Source organism: Dermacentor albipictus, chromosome 9, assembly GCF_038994185.2.
Source record: "Dermacentor albipictus isolate Rhodes 1998 colony chromosome 9, USDA_Dalb.pri_finalv2, whole genome shotgun sequence".
Classification (NCBI taxonomy): domain Eukaryota; kingdom Metazoa; phylum Arthropoda; class Arachnida; order Ixodida; family Ixodidae; genus Dermacentor; species Dermacentor albipictus.
Window position 1 is genome coordinate 61764955 of NC_091829.1, and position 21878 is coordinate 61786832.

The following is a 21878-nucleotide window of genomic DNA, read 5'->3' on the forward strand; positions in this document are numbered from 1 at the left end:
CACAAGTGTGTCCGGCATCTGGGTTAAGGTGGGTGCAGACGTTGCACGCATAACCATTGGGTTGGGGCAGACGTCTGGTCGGTGTCCGGTGGTTCTACAGAAGTAGCAGAATTGCCTTGCTGACTGGTTGTCTCCGCATTGCATCTCCCCTTCGTAGAAGGAAACAACACAGTAACAAGAACCGTGAGACAGGAAACTATCACTTTATTGGGCTAACGTGAACCCACAAAACAAGTTCACTAGGACAGAAAGATAGTTCCAAGCACATGCGTCGATCATCCAAGAATTGATTTACAGCTAACGAGCGTCGCATATTCGTACGTGATTCATCGAAGATTCCAGCGTAATTGTTGCTGCTTGCATGCCTTTCAAAATGCAGAACTGTATACGCGTTACGCGTGCAATTTGATTACAGAAGGTTCGACTACAACGTAGAAAAAGTGTGTAATCGACGAAAAACATCGAGAATCTTGTGATAATGCAGTCGCGTCATGCACTGAGTGGTAACAACCTTTGTTACCTGCGAAACGCATTCACACGAAGAATATATACAAGTATGCGTGTCAATATGCCTAAAAACTGCATCTCACATTTACTGTCATAGCTGGCACAGATGCGTTTGTCAGATCAGGCTAAAAAGATTCTACAGCTGTAATTAGAGAACAGTGCGAGTCTTGACAGATGGCTTTCAAGTGGATAAAAGACTGGCTTTTGAAGCTCTAAGCCGCCACAATAAAACAGCTAAAATTTTCGTAGTTGGAGAACACACGATATAGTGAAGCTCTAAATTATTTTGATCTAATGCTGTCTCAATACTGTCATCAGCTTAGTTTATGGTATACAACAAAGATTTTCGGTATTAATACAGGAACCAAAGAGAACGAAAACAGTGAATGCATTCAACAAATTTTAAATGAAATGTTTCTCATGTGTAAAATGTGCCTACATATAGTCATAAAACATGTCTCTGGAAGGCAACAGGGCGCAAGGAACTTAAATAATGACAGAGATTATTTTTTAGTGAAGAAAACAGTACCTCATTTTTTAAATGCTTTCCAATAAGAGATCTTCCCTTCTATGGACATTGGAATATCATAAAGCACAGGGCTCATTAGATCCTGTTCACTACTACGCTGTCAAAACACCTACAAAGAAACACTGATAGAACAAGGAGTCAAGGATATTGTGAATACATTTCAACCTTGTACTTACATAAAACAAACTTGCAGCCCATAAGGATTTGTCTTGAAATAAGTTTGCTAATGCCGCGTTCATGAAAAACAAATGCAGTTATGCTAACAGTAAGCGCTGGCAAGGATCTGCCGTATACTTGGACATTGAAGCAGCCCAAATACTTCTGGCGACGACGTCTTCTCATAATTTGGAGGAACCAGATGGCATCGTCCACATCGCTCATTTTACTAGGCCGCTTTAAACGTCAAAAGAAGCCGGCCTGTGCACACGATGCATTTAGTTAGCTCCTGGATCCTCTGAAAGAATATCAGCGTTGCTTCCCCGCACTGCTTCATTTTCACGTTGGTATGCAAAAGCCGCGGGCGATTTGGTTAACTTGCGCACTAGTCATACTATTATGTCTGCACAACCCTATGCGTCACGAAGTGTGCATTAGGTTGATCATCGTCTCCGAATGCATCTCCATACAATTGGCAGGTAATATTCTGGTACAGCCGTCCATCAACGGCTTTCTCTGCGAGAGCAAATGCGCTCTGTGTACACTAATGCGGGGTTTCATCCATGTGGCTTCGACAGTGACGATCGAGAGCCGAGTTGTTCTTGAAGGATGCAGTACATATTTCGCAAACGAAAGCTCTGTCCCCACAACGCAAGCTGTGATGATGTTGGAGGCTATCTTTGGTTTTGAATGGTTTTGCACACTTCTGACAGACATGGTGTTTCTTGTCTGTGTGAGTGTTGTTGTGTCTACGGAGATTCGACGAGTGCGCGAATGATTTACCACATGTTTTGCAAGTGTACGGTCTCTCGCCTGTATGTGTGCGTTTGTGGTTATCTCGGTGATGAGATCGCCGAAAAGATTTTTCGCATATTTCGCATTTGTAGGGCTTCTCGTTTGTGTGCGTGCGGTGATGTAAGGCAAGATTAGCAGCCCGGCGGAACATTTTGCCGCACGTTGCGCATTTGTGATTTTTGCCTGTTGTATTCCGGGAGTGTTTCACTGAATTATTCACAGAATCACTTGCTTTGCAAGTGTAGGCTGAATCGCCCGCGTGTTGCTTGGCGTGCCCGTGTAAGGCATCCTGTCTGCTGGAAACATTGGAACATGCACCGGACGACTCTTGCTGTTCCCTCCCTCCTGTTGCAGTAGCATTCCTGTAAGTAAACGTGCAATGGGGCTCAAAATGGGCGACTGTTGTTACGTGATGATAAAAACACATTTGCCAATTGAGAGTTGGACAAACTAAATCGCGCGTTCATAATAAGGCGTTTTGCACAATCTGAGCTGGAACCTGCTACACTTATATTTATTGCTCGATTTGACCTCTAGGTTGGCAGAAATTGAACACTGGAGCTTTTGTTGGGTCTATTTCGTTAAACTTGAAAACACATACGATGGTCTGTGGAGTGGACAATAAAAAGTGTTGTTATATATATTACATGATGTTACATTATAGGTTACAATGAGGTTACACTATATTATATGATGTAACCTGCGCAGACGAGTAGAACTATCTGAAAACGAAGGTTATGTAAGAAAGTTACATGCTCTAAAGAATAAAAATAGTCGTACTTCTTGGACAAGCTAAGGAGGAGCATTCAGGCAAAGGTCCACAAATGTGCCCTCGGAAGTGCGAGGTTGGGCACTGAAACAGACCGTATTGCCTGAGCTAAAACACGTTTGCTTTGTATACAAGCCCTTGTAGATAAGGAGGAGTAAATTAATTGAACATGCTTAAAAGGCGTACTGTAGTACTCGCGTTATCTCTGACAAATACGGGGGAGGGGAGGGGAGAGAGCTGCTCCTCGTCAAACATATGTCAATACACAAATATCAAATACATATCGAATAGTATGAAGGGTGCCAGAGTTTTCAAGCGCAGTGAATGAAATCTGCTGCGGAAGAGTTCATTTCTTTGAAGATCCTATTCTGCAAATATACAGGGCAACGTTCGTTGCAATGTTCGTCAATGTAACATAAAAAAACCTCAATTTCTTTCTATTCATTTCTTGGCCATGAGATCTCTTGTGCGTTAATTTCATGAAGTTTGCATACGTGCAGTTGGCATTGTTGGCGCGTGATCATTCCTACCGTTTAAGCCAGAAATGTAAGAAAAAAAAAACAGAATACGACACATGCACATGTGCCTCGTTTATGCATTCTCTCCTGTCTGCTGTCTTTTGAAGTTACTACCCTGTTTGTACTGGATGAAAATTGTTTGCTATGTTGCTGTTAATATGCTATTTATTCGTTTACCTGCATTTATTCTAAGAAAAATTAAGTTATAAGCGTTTTACGTGCCAAAACCACTTTATGATTATGAGGCACGCCGTAGTAGAGGACTCCCGAAATTTCGACCACCTGGGGTTCTGTAACGTGTACCCAAATCTAAGCACGCGGGTGTTTTCGCATTTCGCCCCCATCGAAATGCGGCCGCCGTGGCCGGGATTTGATCCCGCGACCTCGTGCTGAGCAGCCCAACACCATAGCCACTGAGCAACCACGCTGGTTTATGTTTATTCTAGTCATTGTTCACGTGACTCATGGAAGGTTATGGTGTCATTGAACTGATGTGGTTTAACTTAGTATGTTTTTTCTAATCGTGCTCGCTCGGCCCGTATCTAGACTAGATTACGTACTTAATTTTTACATCGTAAACATTTTTTAGGTAAGTAAGTAAATAAATAAACAAATAATAATACATTTAGGAGTTGGGATAACTGGGCACGATAGCGGGATTCACGTTTTGAGAGGACCCGGTCTAGGCTGAAGGAAAGACTTCTTCAGTGACTTATGTTTGAATTCAAAACTAGTTGATGGTATTTCATTGAAACAGTCAAATTCCAGCAACCGCATCAATCACAACTTTGATCTAGGTTGTCAAGATGGAAAAATCTTGAAATCGCAAAGTTACGAGAAAAAAAGAAAAGGTTTACTAAGTTAACTGCACCAGGTCATAACTTCCTGCACCCAAGGTCACAACTTCCCTTTTATACATTTCCAGTTTGCGTGAAGTTTGGGTTTGCCAGGATTTCTAAGGGATCTGCTCCTACAATAGTATATTTCAGGGTGCTGCGTAAACATCCATTTTTTGCACTTTAGATGTGGTATTAGGTGCAGTTTAGATAATCGCGGCGTTGGCTTTATGGCCGGATTGTTTCAGAATATTTGATACGTGCGACGTGAATAAGAAATGCAATTCCTTGAAATATTACAAGTTTTTTTTTTCGAATGCAGAAATTGGAATATTGGTGCAGTGGGTTGTTCAGCAGATTAATCTCTCATTTTCAATGTACTTAGGTCCTGAGCTGAAGATTCCTGTTCCGCCCGCGCCATATTGTCTAAACTGCAGATGACATTTGGCATTTCAGGCAACAACGCTTTCATCCGTCGCACAAGTTCGTCTGTGGAAATATAATTGACCCATAGGCAGCATTCCGTGTCGTCTCACTGAGTTCCTCCATCGAAAGGAATTCACACAAAAGTTTGGCTCACCAAGCGTCGTTCCCAAAAATGCCCGATGGTTCCTGCATGCGCGCGTAGCTTGTACTGGCCACTGGGCTGCTGCTGCAGACCGGATGTGTGAAGCCAGTGCTTCTAGTTTCTGTGTGGCCGGTATACCCTGTAATGAAGGTGCCGATTTGCCATTGTGCGAGAACAAAGCCGGAGAATTCCGTGGTAAGAACGCGCAGGAAGAAAGAAGAAACCCTGACAGCGCTGCGGCCGTCTGAAGTGATTCTCTAAATTCAAACAACAAAAGTGGGAAGCCACAGCGTAATGCTACGAAAAGAAAGCGCGTGCGTTTCGGGAGTTGTCGTTGCTACATTCCTTCGGCTATTCTGCATAGACTGGAGCTCGGTTGACCTTGAAAGGGCTGATTTTTGTTCTCTCAGTTCTTGTCGCACCTTTATAATGGTTCTGCTCTGTGATAAGCAACTCAGCGGCAGACGCTGGTGCTGTCGGTCATACAAGAAAATGGCACATGCAAATGCATGTACGTAACAATGGCTGCATAGTAGGTTGCCGCCGTTATTGAAAAGTAAAGTGAAGTAAACATTCCATATTTTGCCTTTAAAATCTCTAGCACGAGATCGGGCTTATAAAAATATCAGTTAACCACAAGAAGCGATGAATGGTTCTCGAAAGAAATTTGTCTTTGGTTACGATGAAACCTGCACATCTTCGCAAATTTTATGGGTGATCCTCATATCAGCGCTGAGACAAAGGACATTTGCGTTAGCAGAGCAAGTTCATTAAGGTTCGAGCGGACCCCAGCTGGCTTGGCTTTCAGCGGGTAAGGGCGATTGGACACGGGACTTGTGGGCGGACCTTGCACTCCATTGTAAGAGTATATTGGATGAGGCAAAAATGCTTAGCAATAAAATGACTTAACCGAAGCAAGAAAAGTTTGGATCAACCAAATAACGAAAAGGTGCATGAATGACATTTACTCAACCATACCTCAGACATCGGCGATGCTGTTTAACATTGGTGGCACGATAAAGGTCCTCTGGTGGTCAAAATAAATCCGGAGTCCCTCACTGTGGTGCGACTCATAATATCGTGGTTGTGACACCTAAAACCCGAGATTTCATTCATTCGTGCTGCTTAAATGTATTGCGTACGATAGCAAACGTTAGCTTCCTCAACCACCTTGACAGAAAGGCATGGTATGCCAGTGACTGAAAACTTTCCCGCACCTACCGCAGTCGGTGGATGTGCTATCAGCCAGGTGGTACTGCATGTTCCATTGGTCAACACGGGTTGTCTCAGGAATTCTGCAACACAAGACAGATATTCCCATGAACACTGAGGCAATAGTGGTTGGACAAAGATGATAGTGGAAGCCAACGTTTTGACTAGGGGACACAACATATGAGGACAAATTCCTGTGTGCGAACGTTTGCCTCCAAAATACTTAAGGTACACAGGCATATTGTACTGAACAATTTAGTGCGATCTATGATATCGGAATGAAAGAGGTCCCGTACCTATACAGACGCTGCCTTCGCGGAAGGGCGTAGCTATTACATCTATTATATGATATTAAAACAATAACGATAGTAAGGTTAGTAGTATTTAGACAGTGTATATTTCAAGAGAAGCTCACGTATTAACTAAATCCATGTTATACCACGTGCCCAACGACATGCATAACACGTAATCTAAAAATTAGGGGGTTTTATGTACCAAAACCACTTTCTGATTATGAGGCAAGCCGCAGTGGAGGTCTCCGGAAATTTTGACCACCTGGGGTTCTTTCACGTGCACCTAATTCTAAGCACATGGGTGTTTTCGCATTTCGTCCGCATCGAAATGCGGCCGCCATGGCCGGGATTTGATCCCGGGGCCTCGTTATCAGCAGCCCAACACCATAACCACTGAGCAACCATGGCGGGTATAACACGTAATCTAATTACCTCTAACATGCCCGTTCAAACATATGGTGTGATGAGGAGGGCCGGCGAAGGATACTGTAGGTGCTTGTCCCAGTGCGGACGTTCCCCGATGCCTCTACTCTTTAGAAGTGATTTCTACCACACAGGTCAAGACAGCAGGAAGATATTGCGTACCAAGGCGTCAGACTTTTCTGCTTGCCGTCTCTTGGTCTTCGAAGCGTCCTGGCTCTCCGAAAACGATGCCGATCCTAAGTCTCCACATCCCGCAATTCCATGCATGGAATACAAAGGCGCAGCGGACGTTTTCCTTCTACGTAGTGTACAAAAACCGATGCGGCATCTGTATTTGCAAGCAGTAGAGAACGCTATGTCTGAAGCGCCGACCGCGATTTGTATCTCGCTACAATAGTCGATTTAAACTAACGCCTACGGGAACACTGGCCTACGCATCCGATTTTAAGGGTATACATATTCCGTGAATGAGTGCCGCAAGGTATAGACTGTATGATTTATATCGGAAAGTCGTGTCACGGCCTGCCGCTTTCGTTCAAAGTGCACGGGGACCCTCTTTGCATAAGGTAAGGGAACTGCCGCAATGTGTACCGAGTGATGTTAGCAGCACGGAAGCCAGATAATATTCCGTGGCATGCAGCAAATAGCCTAGGATCTATCATTGGTCGTTCATCCCTCACCTGAAACTTGAGAGGCTATTCGGCCGAAGATCTCATACGCTTGGGAAACAACACAGCTACGCTGGCTATTTAACGATTGTTAATGACGAACTCATGTACACCCATCTAGCTATCTCGGAAACTGAAGCCTCGTTTGTCAGCACTTCTCAACCCACCTGCCAAGGCTTGTTCTGCCGCCCTTGGGCAAGCTTATTCTTTATTGCAATAACAAGTATATGGACATTCCAGACGCAGTTATGCCGTCGGCGTCACCATCGCCGTGACATTCTGTATAAATTTCGAAGGCGATACTACGGTATCCGCTCCCACAACGCTGTATGTGCGATTGTAAGCGCGCGTTTATTTAACTGGTCACGCAAGTACTTGACATCAGACCAATGGCTTTAATGCGCGAATAATGGGCGCGTGAGCCTTTGAAGAATTTTGGTATGGGGCATACATGTGCTGTTATATAATATTGCGCGGATGTGAACCAAACTGCAAATTCAGCGCAGCATGACTAAGCGAATCTGTGAAACAATCGCGAACGCGCGCGTGAAGGCGCAAAGCAGAGCGCAGAGTAAGTGGGCTCGGTCAGCATTTCCTGCTTTGTTTTTATGTCTTTTCATTTTAGTGGGGAAGTCTTACACTGATAATTGCATAACGCCACGTTTTGGTGTGAAGTTCTTGAACACAGGCGAAGTCGAGAAGAGCATATTGACGTAGCTATTACCATTTATTTCTTACCCTCTCTGTGGAAAGAATGAAGGAAAGGTGAATTCTGGGCAAACTGTGTGGACTGGACTGGTCAGGGTGCTTGCACTTCTTTGCACAAGCACTGCAACTTGCCGTATTATCGGTATAAGACTCGCTTGTGCAGTTGTCCTAGTAGTTGACATATGATAGCTACGTATCAATCAGGGTGAGAACTTCACTTCAATGACGTGTGGAAGTAGGTTAGGCTAATTTAAAGGATTATATACTTTGATATCATCAACGATAGGTAGTGCTTAATTACAAGAAAAAAGAATGGTGAGATTACGCAGTACTTCCCATGACATTTTGACATAATTCGTGTTCTCTTACCGAGATATCTGCGGCTCAGGAACTGATTCAATTACGGTTACCTAATAACTTTGCTCTTATGGCCTTTGAAGCGTTTGGTGAAGTGAACGATACTAAAAATAAAAAAAACTGAATTCTGGGGTTTTTATGCACCAAAACCACGATCTCATTATGTTGCAGGCTGTAGTGTGAAAGCACGGATTAATTTTCAGCGCACCTACGCTACATTGCCTCGGTACACTTGGACATCCTCTGTGTCATTGTACGCGCTGTCTTTTACATGAACATCTCTCTCCTCACTATGTTCATCTCCTCTCATCATGAGGTAAGCCTTAGTGTGGAAGTGCGGATTATTTCGGCCACTTTTCTTACTGCATGCGTACCTACCCTACACGGCCTCGGTAAACGGACATGCTCTGTTTCATTTTGACATCTATCTCTTAGATGAACATCTTCCTCCTCATTAGGTCCATATATCTCACAGGGGGGAGTGAGTCTCCAAAGTAACCATCCTGAACGCGTGCCTTCATGTCTAAAATGAGTAACATGCTGCCTGTTTTTTTTTACTCTGTCCGTGTCCAGTCGCGCTCTTACAACTATTATGTCATGTCAGGCTCCGCATCCCGAACGCTCAAAGCTGCTGATGCAGCGCCTGTTTCGGGCATCAGAGCTGGCCCTTACCGGGAGAAATTAGCGAGTACAGGCATGATTTTTTTCCCCGGGTAGCCATCCCTCTTGTCACTGAGTTTCTTTGGAATTAAACTTTTCTAGATGTGGGCTCACCTGGCGCCGCCTTCTGTAATGACAGGTGCTTGCTCCATGCCTGTACGGCTTGTGCTTGGCATAGCGTGATCAATGCGGGTGCTGGACCCCAGGTGCAGGTAACCAGTGTTACCATTGTCAGTGACGCCTGTACGGTACAAAAGTACAGCAAAGGTCTTCATTCCCCGCTTTGCAAGGTCAATTCATAGGAAATGAATGCTTCATTATTATCGATATTGCGAGGCAAGAAGTTTTAGTTGTGGGGGAACCCTACTGCAGGGCTACCGGAGTCTGTGCTTTTCCCATCTATAAGTATTTCTTGAATCGATGCAAGAACTTCGTGCTCAGCGATGGGCAAACCCAGGACGAGCTTAATTCTTTTGAAGATTATTGCACTCTATCTCATATCGCGGGCACAATAGGAGAATGGTCGCAGGAAAATGATGGGACATGCCGATTTCTTGTGCGTGCAACCCACCATATTTGCCGGATTATCTAGATATAGGCGCATTAGATACATGGCGGATTTCATTCCTTTAGCGTAACTATTACGAGCACTACACCTAACGTGTTACGGAGAAGGACAAAGCAAAATTGAGAGGGCACATTTCTACCGAGGGATTATAATTTTTTTTTAAGCCTGATCAGAGATTCTTGACCTCCTATGACACTTACATGTGTCACGAAGTACTCGCCTTTCAGAAACTGGTTATCCGAACCCCATTTGGTCACTCCTGCGGCTGAAGTTCCTAAGCTCAGGCGGTAAGCAATGCATATTCAGCAACTCATTAAGAAATCTAAAACGGTTGTCCTCGCCAATGGCCTTGTGTATGCCATCAACAGACTATTAACGGAACATCAACAACGATTGGTCAATGCGATTATCTAAAACTCGTGTTGCAGACAGAAGATTAGTTGGGAAGAATTATGGAAGTCTTAATTCACAGTGCAATGTCATTAAATGGTGCAACGGAAAGCGTCAAATTGCTTAAAAGTGTGGGATGTGCGGATAGCGCTGCAAGGATTGTAGCTAGTACCGCATCTTCCCTAAGTGCGCAGAAATTGCATGGCATTGAAACAAAAGGAGAACACAGAGATTAAAAGGCGAGAACACGGAATAAGCCTTGTCAGGATGTGAGGAGGTTCCCTACAAAACAATGAAGGGCATATCTTATTGCTGAATACACCTTTATATACAATCTGATTTGGAGAAAGCAGGGCAAGAATGATAATCGCCTTATTACACCCACTGCCATAGCGTCAACGCCTTTGTAGGTCACAAAAGCATTAAACGCCAATTCCCAACCAGATCACTAAAGATAGGAGTTGCAATAGCTTTGACTTCCAACGAACTACAGTGCGATTGATTAGGCTTAATTTAAGGAGTTCATTTTTAAAGTCCAGCATACTCACGTAGGCTAGTCACGTCACTAAACTCTCAACATTTCATTTCATTTCATTTTATTTGTGCCCATTTACAAGCAAATGGAGGGGGCTAAGGTAAAAGCTGCTTATTGGCAGCTTGAGTGGTCCCTGGCCCCCTTTACATATTGGCAGAACGGTGGCAAAGAACACTTTCAGAAATGAAAAAAATAAAGACCAATGGGTTACATCAAAATAAATTACATTTCCTTCATTGAATGCATATGGTTTTACGGAATCATGGCGATTTAAATGGTAGTTTTCACCAGACAGATGAGCTCCGATGGTGTCAAGGCATGGATGTCAATGCCGGCTTCTAGGTAAGAATTTATTAGCCGTGGCAAGGTATTTGCGACCATTTGACGGCCGTAATTTGTCCTCGAGAAGGGTATGAGCCCTTCCACGCAACATGTTGGAGCTATCTTCCATGTTTGTTCTAAAGGCGAGTGACCTAGGCCTACGTACCGTCGACGTTGTAAGTACCGTCGGTTATTGGCCTTTGCTGAGTGTTCCACTGGTAACGCCAGGCATCGTCAGAAATGCTGCAATTAATAAACGTGTTGGTGTTAGATACAGCTGTGGCGAAAAAGTTGAAATTACATTTTGTTAAAACAAAGTTCAAGAAAGGCAAAGTACTGTTTAGTAAACGGGCTACTTGAAATGTTTCGTACTCACTAAAGCCACACTGCGCTGGCTGGCATAGAACGAACCGCACACTCGAGGTAATATATGGAGCAGGGCACTCATCCACCGTAGTCGAAACGTCCCCTACCTTGACTTGAACGACAATTGTCAGCTTAATGGTCAAATTACAACGGGTATCATGCCTCCGGGTGTAGTTCCCTACATAACATGCGTGCTCCACTTACCACAGTGACAGAATCCTAACAATTCCTGAATAAAATATTTTCCTTCATGGAACATTTGTTATGCAATAATAACAAACTGGTTGGGGGACAAAGGAGACACTGTGCGGATGGTTTCTGCAATGCTGATGCAAAGCAGCGCTCATGTTAGAAAAAATTCCCTTTGTACCCGCATGTTGTGGTTCAGCATCACCGTGGAGAATGGAGTATTTTTGCGCTAATTACATTCATGACTCGTGCATCCCGGAGATGTGAGAAATACAGCGCATTTCAGACAGTATTTGAAATTATGGGGCTTAAATAACTTGCTCTTAATACAAAACAGATTTTGTCTCATAGCCAAATGTAAATTTGAACAGTTCAGAATGAGAGGATGGATTGGAATAAATTGCGCCTCAACGAAGATGGAGTTCATAAATATTTCTTTGCAAACTATGCTAAGTTTGCTTCTGCTATGCCAGTCGCAGCTGCTTATCTGATAATTTATTGAAGGATCAAGTTTATTGTGAGAACAGCATGAAAAAAAAAAACATGACAGTCACTTTAGCATACGCCATAGATGGTGGAAGTTAATGTCTGCGCGCTCAAGAGAGAGCCATCGAATTAGTCGATAGTTTCGTCCGAATGCGTTCTTGCTTCTTATTACTCCTTTTCCCAATAAAGGTTGTGGGCTCGAGCGCCCTAATTAGACTACCTTAATTAACTGGGCTTTAGTCATATCCGCCATAATTAACACCAAATGTCGTGGATTCGACTCCTATCCAAGATCCTAAGGTCAAGTGCCCTGATTGACTCTGGAATAATTGACTGTCTTTTGGCATGGTTAGTGGCGTCGAATCAGCATAGTTAGTTGCTTAGTAACTCATAGGACCAACTGCAATGCATGCTCACTGACCTGGAGAGGCAAAGCAGAAGGGTAGGTCTAACAATTAATCTGCAGAAAACTAAGGTAATGTTTAATTGTCTCGGAAGAGAAGAGCAGTTTACGATAGGTAGCGAGGCACTGGAAGTGGTAACGGAATACACCTACTTAGGGCAGGTAGTGACCGCGGATCCGGATCATGAGACAAATAATCAGAAGAATAAAAATGGGCTCGGGTGCGTTTGGCAGACCTTTTCAGATCCTGAACAGCAGGTTGCCATTATCCCTCAAGAGAAAAGTGTATAACAGCTGTGTCTTACTAGTACTCACGTACGGGGCAAAAAGCTGAAGGCTTACGAAAATGGTTCTACTTAAATTGAGGACGACGCAACGAGCTATGGAAAGAAGAATGACAGGTGTAACGTTAAGGGATATAGAATAGAGTAGATTGGGTGAGGGAACAAGCGCGAGTTAATGACATCTTAGTTGAAATCAAGAAGAAGAAATGGGCATGGGCAGGACATGTAATGAGGAGGGAAGATAACCGATGCTCATTAATGTTTACAAACTGGATTCCAAGGGAAAGGACGCGTAGCAGGGGACGGCAGCAAGTTAAGTGGGCGGATGATATTAAGAAGTTTGCAGGCACAACATGGCCACAATTAGAACATGACCGGGGTAATTGGAGAAGTATGGGAGAGGCCTTTGCCCTGCAGTGGGCGTAACCAGGATAATGATGAATATGATGATGATGATTCTGATGATGATGATGATGATGATGATGATGAGTGGCGTCGATGTGGCAGCGATGTGAAAGATGACGACGACGAACAAGCCAACAGTGATATGAGCACTCTAATTTTCTGTGCAATCACAACGCGACCTGGAAACAGAGATCTAAGGCTTTCCGCCTTAAAAATGTCTGATGACGGATACACTGTACATCATCAGCGCACCTGAAACGTGACGTCCTACTGCAATTGTTCTCAAATGGTAAAGGGCAGCATATGGTTACTTTTTGTTTGCTTTAAAAAATATTCGGATCCCTGTAATATAGATTTCAGTGTTAAAAGAACCTTTAAAACAACACTAGAAGTGGTTTCATTGGCCCAACTACTCGGAGCGGGAAGAGGGCCAGCTTGCCCAGCACTTTGTTTGCTCTTCAAAATACATTGGTCACCCTTAGGCAACAGGCAATACGACAAGCAATCGTCCTAAAGCAAACTGTTGCTTTTGCTCCACCGGGCTTATGTTTAAGTTACCGGACTTTAATGTATCTGTTATATTTGTATCAAGTTGGTCAACACTGACACACATGCGTACAATTTATCGCTCCCGCACAGCACACGAAACAACTGACATGCGCATAATCTATTTCATCATACACCGCGTGTGCTAATAGGTTAAATACAAGTACGTTCATATTGAAACGCACAGCGGATGAAATATGCCAACAATGAAATTTTCTGCTTCTTCAATCTCAGTCTTCAAATCTACATTTCAACACTTATTGGAATCTGCTTTACTGTAACATAGATTACCTCTATTTTTTTATTTCTTTTGCTTCGGTGGCACATGCTTGTTTTTCCTAATTAAAATAATGAACATTTCCAGCTACAAACTTCTGCTTTCTATATTTTATAAATTTGTATATGAACAGTAGGAACAGTTGGGCGAGTTTATGCGCTAATATAATTTTGTATCTGACCTTGAGAGACAGCGCGCCCTCCCGTTGTTTCATTTCTCTGTGTGCGCCCCTGGCGCTGACTTGGAATTAGGTTTGTGTAGTGGCATTTATTCTATTACATTTGTTGACGCGACTCAGCCAAATATGTGCCACGATTCAACCCACGTGACGTTACTTTGTACGTCTTCGTTAACACTACTGGTTAACTCTATATGACAATATGTGCTTAATAAGTAAAAGGAAGTAAATAAACCACATAATTTAAATCGATAAAATTAAGTAAATATTTACCATTTTGTGAAGAAAATAGAAATTTTTACTCAGGAAATATATAAATCAACATTTAGGCACAATTCCTCGCACGATCAATAACGACCTTAATTCGACCAAAGGCACTGGTTACTTGTCCGGGGTAGAACAGCAAATAAAAACCGAAACTCTTTATTTATCTTACAAAAAACCTCACCGACTAATGTGATACTTCCGAATGCCTAATTTGAGCGCAGCTGCATACATGTTTTCATTTCACGATACATTGGCTGGCGCGGACATTGTCTAGCGCGGCGCGTTGCAAACGGAGCCAAGTGAGGCGCGACTGCCTCGCTAAGTGGGAGATCGCGAGAGGCAGCGCGTGGGTGACGCGGGGACGCGATTCACAGAAGCCGCCGCAGTCATCACTTCAATGTCCTAATCCCATTGCCGTCATGCCGTGACACCACCCTCATTGATGCGTCGACGTCATTTGTTGTTCGTTATTCTGCGGCAGTTATGCTGTCACAAATGTGTCGGGAGTATGCCGTCGTGCTCATGCCATCGTTGTCATCGCGTCGTCGGCACACAGACGCTGTCATGAATTTGATGTCATACGGTATAGTCATCATGCCGCCTGTGCGGTGCGGTCGTCATCAGTATCGCTTTTTCATGCGGTTGCTTTACCGTCGTCGTCACGTTGACCTTGTTCTACCATCATCATGACTTAAGAATGCGCCTGTAATAGCCGTGATGCCGTCGCCATCGTACGACTTTACCATTACATCAATGTCATTCCTTAAAATTAAAATTACGTTGTGAGGTTTTACGTGCCGAAACCCCGACCTGTTTATGAGGCACGCCATAGTGGGGGCCTCCTGAAATTTTGACCACCTGGAGTTCTTTAACGTGCACCTAAATCTGACTACACGGATGTTTTCGCATTTCGCCCCATCGAAATGCGGCCACTGTGGCCCGGATTCAATCCGGCTACCTAGTAATATCATTCATTCTTATTCCATTATCATTGCGTTAGCGTCATACCGTCATCATGCGTCCGGGCTCATAGGTTACTTTGGTAAGTGAAAGTCATAGAAAAGCGGCACAATATTTGAGCATGTGGCATACAGTCAAATCATCGAAAGTCTAAGATTTGTCGCTGCACTCTGAAATGAACGTCATTTAAGCAATATGGGCCGTCAATGCCTTGCTCGATTGCTTTAGGCACCCGCCGTGGTTGCTCAGTGGCAATGGTGTTAGGCTGCTGACCACAAGGTCGCGGGATCGAATCCCGTCCATGGCGACCGCATTTAGATGGGGGCGAAATGCGAAAACACCCATGTACATAGACTGAGGTGCACGTTAAAGAACCCCTGGTGATCGAAATTTCCGGAGTCCTCCACTACGGCGTGCTTCATAATCAGAAAGTGGTTTTGGCACGTAGAACCCCATAATTTAATTTTTTTTTGAACGGACGCCTTTCTCTTTAGTATCTTTGCAAACTAATATGGTGTTGTACGTAAGCATTTCACAAACTTGCAAGAGTTCTGAGCATGACAAACATGTTAGCACCACCTACACCATAACCCGTGTTTATAATAACGGTTGTTATTGTGCGCGTTTCACGCATCAGAGCTCTCCTCCACAGAAAAAAGACAGTGGAGGCATAGTTGCACCACGGGCAGCATTACGCACGGTCTGTGATTTGCTTTATGCAAAGAAATTTTTCCACACGTCGGCTCACCTAGCAATGTTTTCCAGAATGGGCGATGCTTCCACCATGCCAGCGCGGCTTGTACTGGGCTGTGCATGATCAACGCTGCTTCTGAACTCCGCAGGTTGGGCACTGGCGATTCCGCTTTCAGTGACATGTGTATGGCCTGAGAGAATAACAGAGGTGTTAGCCCATCACTGTGCAAGGGTCATTCAACGAGCGTCAACATTTCGTGCTAAAAAAAAAGCCACAATGGTTTAGTTGAAGTTTAGTGATAGGGTAACCTGATTTCAGGACTTCCGTGTGCGGTGCTCTTTCTGGAAATATGCCTTCAATACATAAGACAAAAGAGACGTGCGTGAAGGAAAGTATGCAACGTTGAATTTCCCCGAAAATATGTGCTGTATTTATTACACCAGAATAGAACACGACAGTGTTTCATGCCGAAGATGAGATTAGGCATTTTTAACGCGACTGCGTTACGGCCCTCGTGTCGCAGATAATCCGGTGTCGGCGTCCGGCGTTGGCGTTGACCGTCTTGTGAGAAAAAAATCATTCCCAATCAGGCATACCGAACCACGCAGGCCTGCCGTGTAGCGCCAAGGCGTTACTGAACTTAACGAATTTAGGTAAAATCCGCCAGAAACATCGTAAATTACGACACACACACAACCTACAGGCATGATAGCGTCATATTGTAATTTGAATACACGAGAAATCATTTTTTTAAAGCGGACACTCAAACACAAACCCATTTTCCAGTGTTTCTACCACTTATAGAGCGGCGTCCAGATGGCGCTGGCCTCCGACCATAAGCGGCCCACGCAAGAAGCCGCGTTTCTAACCGAAAGCTCGCTTTCGTGCATAGCGCTTGCGGCCAGCGTTTCCCGGTAAACAATACTGTTACATAAGATGGAGTTACCGGGAAGCGCGAGAAGCAGCCAGGGATCTTTGAATGGTACCGCATTCCACTCTTGAAGGCAAAGCTAAAGCGTCCTGCCCATTTGTTTGTGTCTGTTATCGGAGTGGAATCTTGGCTCCACATTTCCAGCAGTAAGCATATTTCGGGTTTTGCTAAGGTGGCGATGGGAAATATGCAAAAATTCCGTAAGCAAGCTTTCTCACTAACCTAACTTGCCTTAACCATAAAGGCCACATTCTTGTTATAGCAAAGTTCCGTAGTAGCGCAGAAAACTAAAGTTTAGCTCGGGAGATTCTCTAAATACATTAGAAATACGCGGTTACCATTGCACTAAATTTGCTGAGGTCTGTTGCACTTAAAGGAAAAACTTCAAATGTAGTGACTGGAGCAAACGAAGTTTTGCTTTGGCGGTGAATGTTTTTATAAATCTCTTTCAATCTTGAAGAATTTCTAAAAGGTGAGCACTATCAAGTTTTCAGATGTAATTGAGCGATAAAAGGATAAGACAGTTTTGGAAACAGCATCTAATATTACACCTAAAATGCTCGAAATGATATATGCAGTGCTCTGCAACATAATACAATGTTGTGGGTAGGACTTGCAAAGCGCTCGCAAACATTCAAAAGTCCTGTAACTTAGTAATTTATGAACCAATTTTGGCCGCCTTAGGTGCTCTAGCACATGCAGTTTTACAGAGCTGTGATATCTTCTTTCTCTTTTTTTGGGGGGGCAGAGCTAGAAATTTGTAAACAATGTCCTTGTCAGTTGTGTCGTCCAAGTATGGCTTTCACGCTGTGTGGCTTTAAGGCACCAATTTTCCCATTCTACTATCCTGTGAATTCGCATTAGGGCTGTTCTTACGGTATCCGACACGGTGACACGCAAAAATTGTGTCTTTTTGTGCTAAATGCACTGCTGTTGTGGCCTATGTCAATTTTCTCTACTTTGAGGGTTGTCAAGGGTCTTCGCAAGTGGTGTTGATAGTCAACGGCCATGCCGAACATACCAGTGACGTCCGTGGCATCATTGTGGCTGTTAATCGCGTTCCACAGGTCTTCGAAGGAGTCATCGCAAATCCTAGAATTGGAGATACGTATTAGTATCGGACTCTTTGAAATATCTGTAGAATGTTTTGTGGAAGCACAATTTGGAACAAAGCAACTGCTATTTTGTTATCAAATGTGATACATGTAATGTTTAATTTATCCCTATGCTCACTTTTGACTCGCACAAGGGGAACCTAGTGTAATACGTGGAGTGGGGAGCCCGATCATTGATCGTAGTGAATACGTCTCTGACATGCATGAACATGCAAATCAAGTTTAGTTTAGATTAGTTTAGAACTTATGGTTTTGTTCACTTTGTGCTTTGTAGTTGGCTATACCTGTTCGGCGTTCAAGTTGTCGTGGAGCCAATAACTCATGGAGGAGAATCGCAATGATAATTTCGGAGTAGGCTAACCGGAAAATTTTGGTCTAATGGTTCTAGGAAATAAGGTGAAGCTCAAAAGAAGAGGGTGATGAACTTCTTGCATGCTTTGATTGAAAGCATGGTTGTAATAAAAAGAGGTGCTCCTTCCGCGGTTGCTTGGATTCGCAATCACGGCGGTGGTATTAGGATTTTCAAAGCAATTTCAATACGAATCGTGGATCCGTGCCATGAGCAATCAATCAGTCAATAAATATAATTGCGAGCAACAAGGCTTCTACAGAATAACAGTGAACCGATAGTTGCCTCTTCGGGAATACTCATTTCGAGCGCTTGAAAAGAGAAGGACGCAGTCATTTGAAATTAAGCATACGCGAGAAAAATGTGAGGCTTATAGCGCGTGAAAAAGCAAAGTTGAAAGGAAGACGTGACATGTATGTGTCAAGTCTTTCCTTTCGTTTTTGTCTTTTCACGCACTATGAGGCTCACGATATTGTACCAACAAGCCCATATCACTCACTGCATTACGACAAAAATGCGTTCTTTTGAGTTTGCTTCACAGCTGCCTCTCGGAAAAATTAGGTAGAGCTGCGGGGCGTGAATTAGACACAATTGCAGACATAAGCCTCAGAAAAAAGAAACGCATATGAAGGGACGGGCTTCTGTAGTTGCGTACCGCAAATCATTCTTACTGGCGACTTCTTTACTGCAGCAGTAAAAAAAAGAATTGTCGAAGCTTACTCTTTAATCCCTGATATAGAACTTAAATATACTTATAAGTTTCCCTTCAGCTATAAAAGGAAGAGACGTCACCGAGGTGACAGCGGTGCGATGTGCAGCACGAGTGAACGGTACGCAACAGTTTTTAGGTTATGCGTAAAAGAAACTCTCGTAAAAGGGACTAATAAGTCGCCCTAGACAGCCACCCAATACGCGATGGCATTTCAGGAATCGCCCGCTCAACTACAGAGTAGCAGTTCCTTTGCTCGTTTTGTATGCGTTTGTATCTATAGTGCCGGAATGGCGGAATGTGGTCGCGCGCTGGCCATGCCCATACGCTAGTTTGTTTACGCTGCCACGCTGGCTGCCAGGGCGGCAAGTTAGGTGAAGCAGTGGGCACTGACGGGCCATGTGGTGATCGCTGTGTCGAAAGGTACGTCGTGTGTACGTGAATCCCAGAATCTAAGGGTACGTCGGACGAGCCTGATTTGCTTCGGTTTTGCTAGCTTCGCAGCTCCCGCCTACCGATTTGCTGCGCATGTTTTTGTGAAGGACGTTTATTTAGCTCAAAGGGGACCATTGGAAAAATATGCCTTTAAAATTTCACAGTGTGCAGCATTCGAAAAGCCTGACACGAACGAAATTTTGCTTCACTGCGTGGGTTTCTGTAACTGGCACGTAGAGCGGTGTGTGTTTTTTGCATTTCACCATCAGCGATGATAGGCCGTTGCTCCAGGAGCAACAGGGGTGACCTCGAACTCGGCAGCGCAATGCCGTAGCCCATGGGCCCCCGGAACAGGTATGCGACGCGGTGACCAAACACGAGCGACAAACATGTTCTTCGACAGAAGCACTTGCTTCCCGCAGTGACATTCCTGTGGACTTTAACGACAAACAGCCGCAGCTGTGCATACCTTGACGATATTTTGGCATCAGCTGCGCATCGACGTGCGAAAAAAGTTAAAAATGTCGCCCACGTATGCAGGCTGAAGTTGTCAGCCAAAGGCCTGCCTTGAAGTAGGAACAAATCTATAGCTATCAACGCCTGCGTTCCGGGTCATACCTACGGGGAACAATATACGTCGAGAATTTTTACAAGCGGCAAGACTCACGTAGTGCTACAGTCGGAAGTCCATAAAGCGCCCTCGAAGAATTCCTGGCTTGTGCTCGGCATTGCTTCGTCGTCGAAGGTAAACGCAGGAGGCGTGTGTCCACTTTTACCATCTTCAGCCATGGCTGTTTGGGCGCCTCTGGAGCACTATCGTCGGTTTCGTGACAGAAGCACGTGTAATTTCCGCCCATGCGCAGTCAATGCTGATGACGAAAGGGAAAAAATGAAACGTTTGGCTCTTTGGAAATTAGAAGACAGCCGTAGGGCTCATCTGAAAAAAAAAAGAGCGGATAGAGTGACTACCTCGACGCTAAAATGCTCATATTTTAACGGTAGAAGAGGCGTTCTAATAACCCGCGCTATCTTGCCACCAAATGATCAAAACCGTGTAGCCCCCGCTCCCAGTTAAATCTCGTTGACATGAATTATCTTCTTTAAGGCGAAAGTCTAAGATGGCTGATGGGTAACAAATTTGACCGTAGGGCGTTATGGCATCAAAATTCAAGCGCATGCGCCAGTATTTCTTTATCAATAAAAAGAAGTTCGATCACCTTTGTTCTCGTTAGACGGACGCCCTTATAAGTAATCAGCGTGGCCACAAAAGGGTCTGCGTGTGGTTTCCCCGACTTTGTTCATGTCTGGCGAGCAAAGTACACGTGTCTTATGACGTTTTGAGGACTATCAGTACGTCTGCATCAACTGGAAATGCATCTGTCATTGAAAGTTAGCGCTGTATGTTTTGCCTAATTTGCCTTTCCATGTACCTCTCATTCTGTGCTACAAGAATATACTCAAGCCCATGTAGCTACCTTCGTCGATTGACGTGCTACAAGAATCATTCAGGGAACCAGCGTGTGTCTCCCAAGGTTCTTCCATAGCCTTGCCACGGCCGTTCTAGCGTTCCTTTAACCACACGGGATCAGTGGCGATGCCTAGGCGACTGCAAAAGAGCGCAAAAGAAAAACGCGTGAGGGGAAAGCAAGTAATAATAGAAAGTAACAACGCATTCGAGTGACAATGTCAAAGCAATGTAATGATTGTCTTGTGTGCGCGCAGCCTTTCCCTTGCATCCTCTCTACCATATGCTAAAGTGGCTGTAATATTTTACTTTTTCTTTTTATTAAGTGCTATGGCTTGCAGGGGAAATTTGTACATGTTAGGCAATTCGGGAATATATATATAATGTAAAAGTTTTCATTTGCAGAATTCTATCTCTTAAATCGGACGCAGTTTGTCCCCGGTCTGGGAGGGGGCGCTGTGGTCGAGGGTAAGGCGGTCTAGCGTCCTCGATGTTGGTGTTGACGAACTTTTCTTCCACCTTTTTTGAGTGGCCAGCCAGCGCGTTTGTCATCTTGTTTTTCTTTGTCTTTTGACTCTGTGAACACGTGATCCCATTGACAGCTTGAGTGCATGCAGACCATCGAATTAGGAACGGTGGCCTCTAGACTAAGCACCTCTTATTCCTTTTTTGTGGTAATATCGGAAGTTGCTTCGCGCCCGGCTGTAGCCGCGAAGCCTACGTGGCCTGTGATAAGTGTACTGTCGCTGCTACTGCACGCCTGACACGTGGATGCGCCGATTCTTTGTTCAGGCATGTCATAAGATGGGAATGTAAAGCAGGTGCCAGGCCAGGCACCCTGCGGCCCATTTGGTGTTCCTTCCAGTGATGGCATCACTGTCGTAATTTTTTTTCACACTCGCTACATGGAATGGTGATTTTCTAAAAAAAAATGCCGCGCAACCTGCATCGCGAGTACGAAAAATTTTGTTTCACGCACTTTCACAAAATATGGAACGTGAAAAAA

At 44.2% G+C, this 21878-nt stretch overlaps 1 protein-coding gene and 1 long non-coding RNA gene across 11 annotated transcripts in view; one reads left to right on the forward strand and one right to left on the reverse strand.

Annotated features, from left to right (window-relative positions):
- Positions 1-21878, forward strand: part of LOC139050045 (uncharacterized) — an 87105-nt gene that overhangs the window by 14943 nt on the left and 50284 nt on the right. The window lies entirely within an intron of this gene.
- LOC139050026 (uncharacterized) lies at positions 185-20524 on the reverse strand. Of its 10 annotated transcripts, XM_070526148.1 has the most exons (9): positions 20377-20524; positions 20075-20276; positions 17821-17891; positions 15923-16058; positions 10980-11056; positions 9114-9240; positions 5900-5973; positions 4691-4817; positions 185-2349 (listed from the first exon to the last, which is right to left on the reverse strand). In XM_070526148.1, exons 2-9 carry the CDS (start codon positions 20194-20196, stop codon positions 1737-1739), a joined length of 1347 nt encoding a protein of 448 aa, XP_070382249.1. In that variant the 5' UTR covers positions 20197-20276; positions 20377-20524; the 3' UTR covers positions 185-1736. The 10 variants fall into 10 exon arrangements, 5 of the variants coding, with proteins under 5 accessions (XP_070382249.1, XP_070382250.1, XP_070382251.1 ...); XR_011508722.1 differs by having other exon boundaries at positions 2210-2349; positions 5896-5973; positions 20075-20500; XR_011508718.1 differs by lacking the exon at positions 4691-4817 and adding an exon at positions 6769-6934 and having other exon boundaries at positions 2274-2349; positions 20075-20509.

Bases quoted from the DNA above. Each gene is read 5' to 3' on its own strand.
- LOC139050026 (XM_070526148.1), bottom strand. From the start codon at position 20,196: ATGGCTGAAGATGGTAAAAGTGGACACACGCCTCCTGCGTTTACCTTC. The intron at 17,892-20,074 runs GTGAGTCTTGCC...CTCCAATTCTAG, and splicing joins ACTTCCGACTGTAGCACTAC to GATTTGCGATGACTCCTTCG. The intron at 16,059-17,820 runs GTATGTTCGGCA...TTATTCTCTCAG, and splicing joins TGATGCCACGGACGTCACTG to GCCATACACATGTCACTGAA.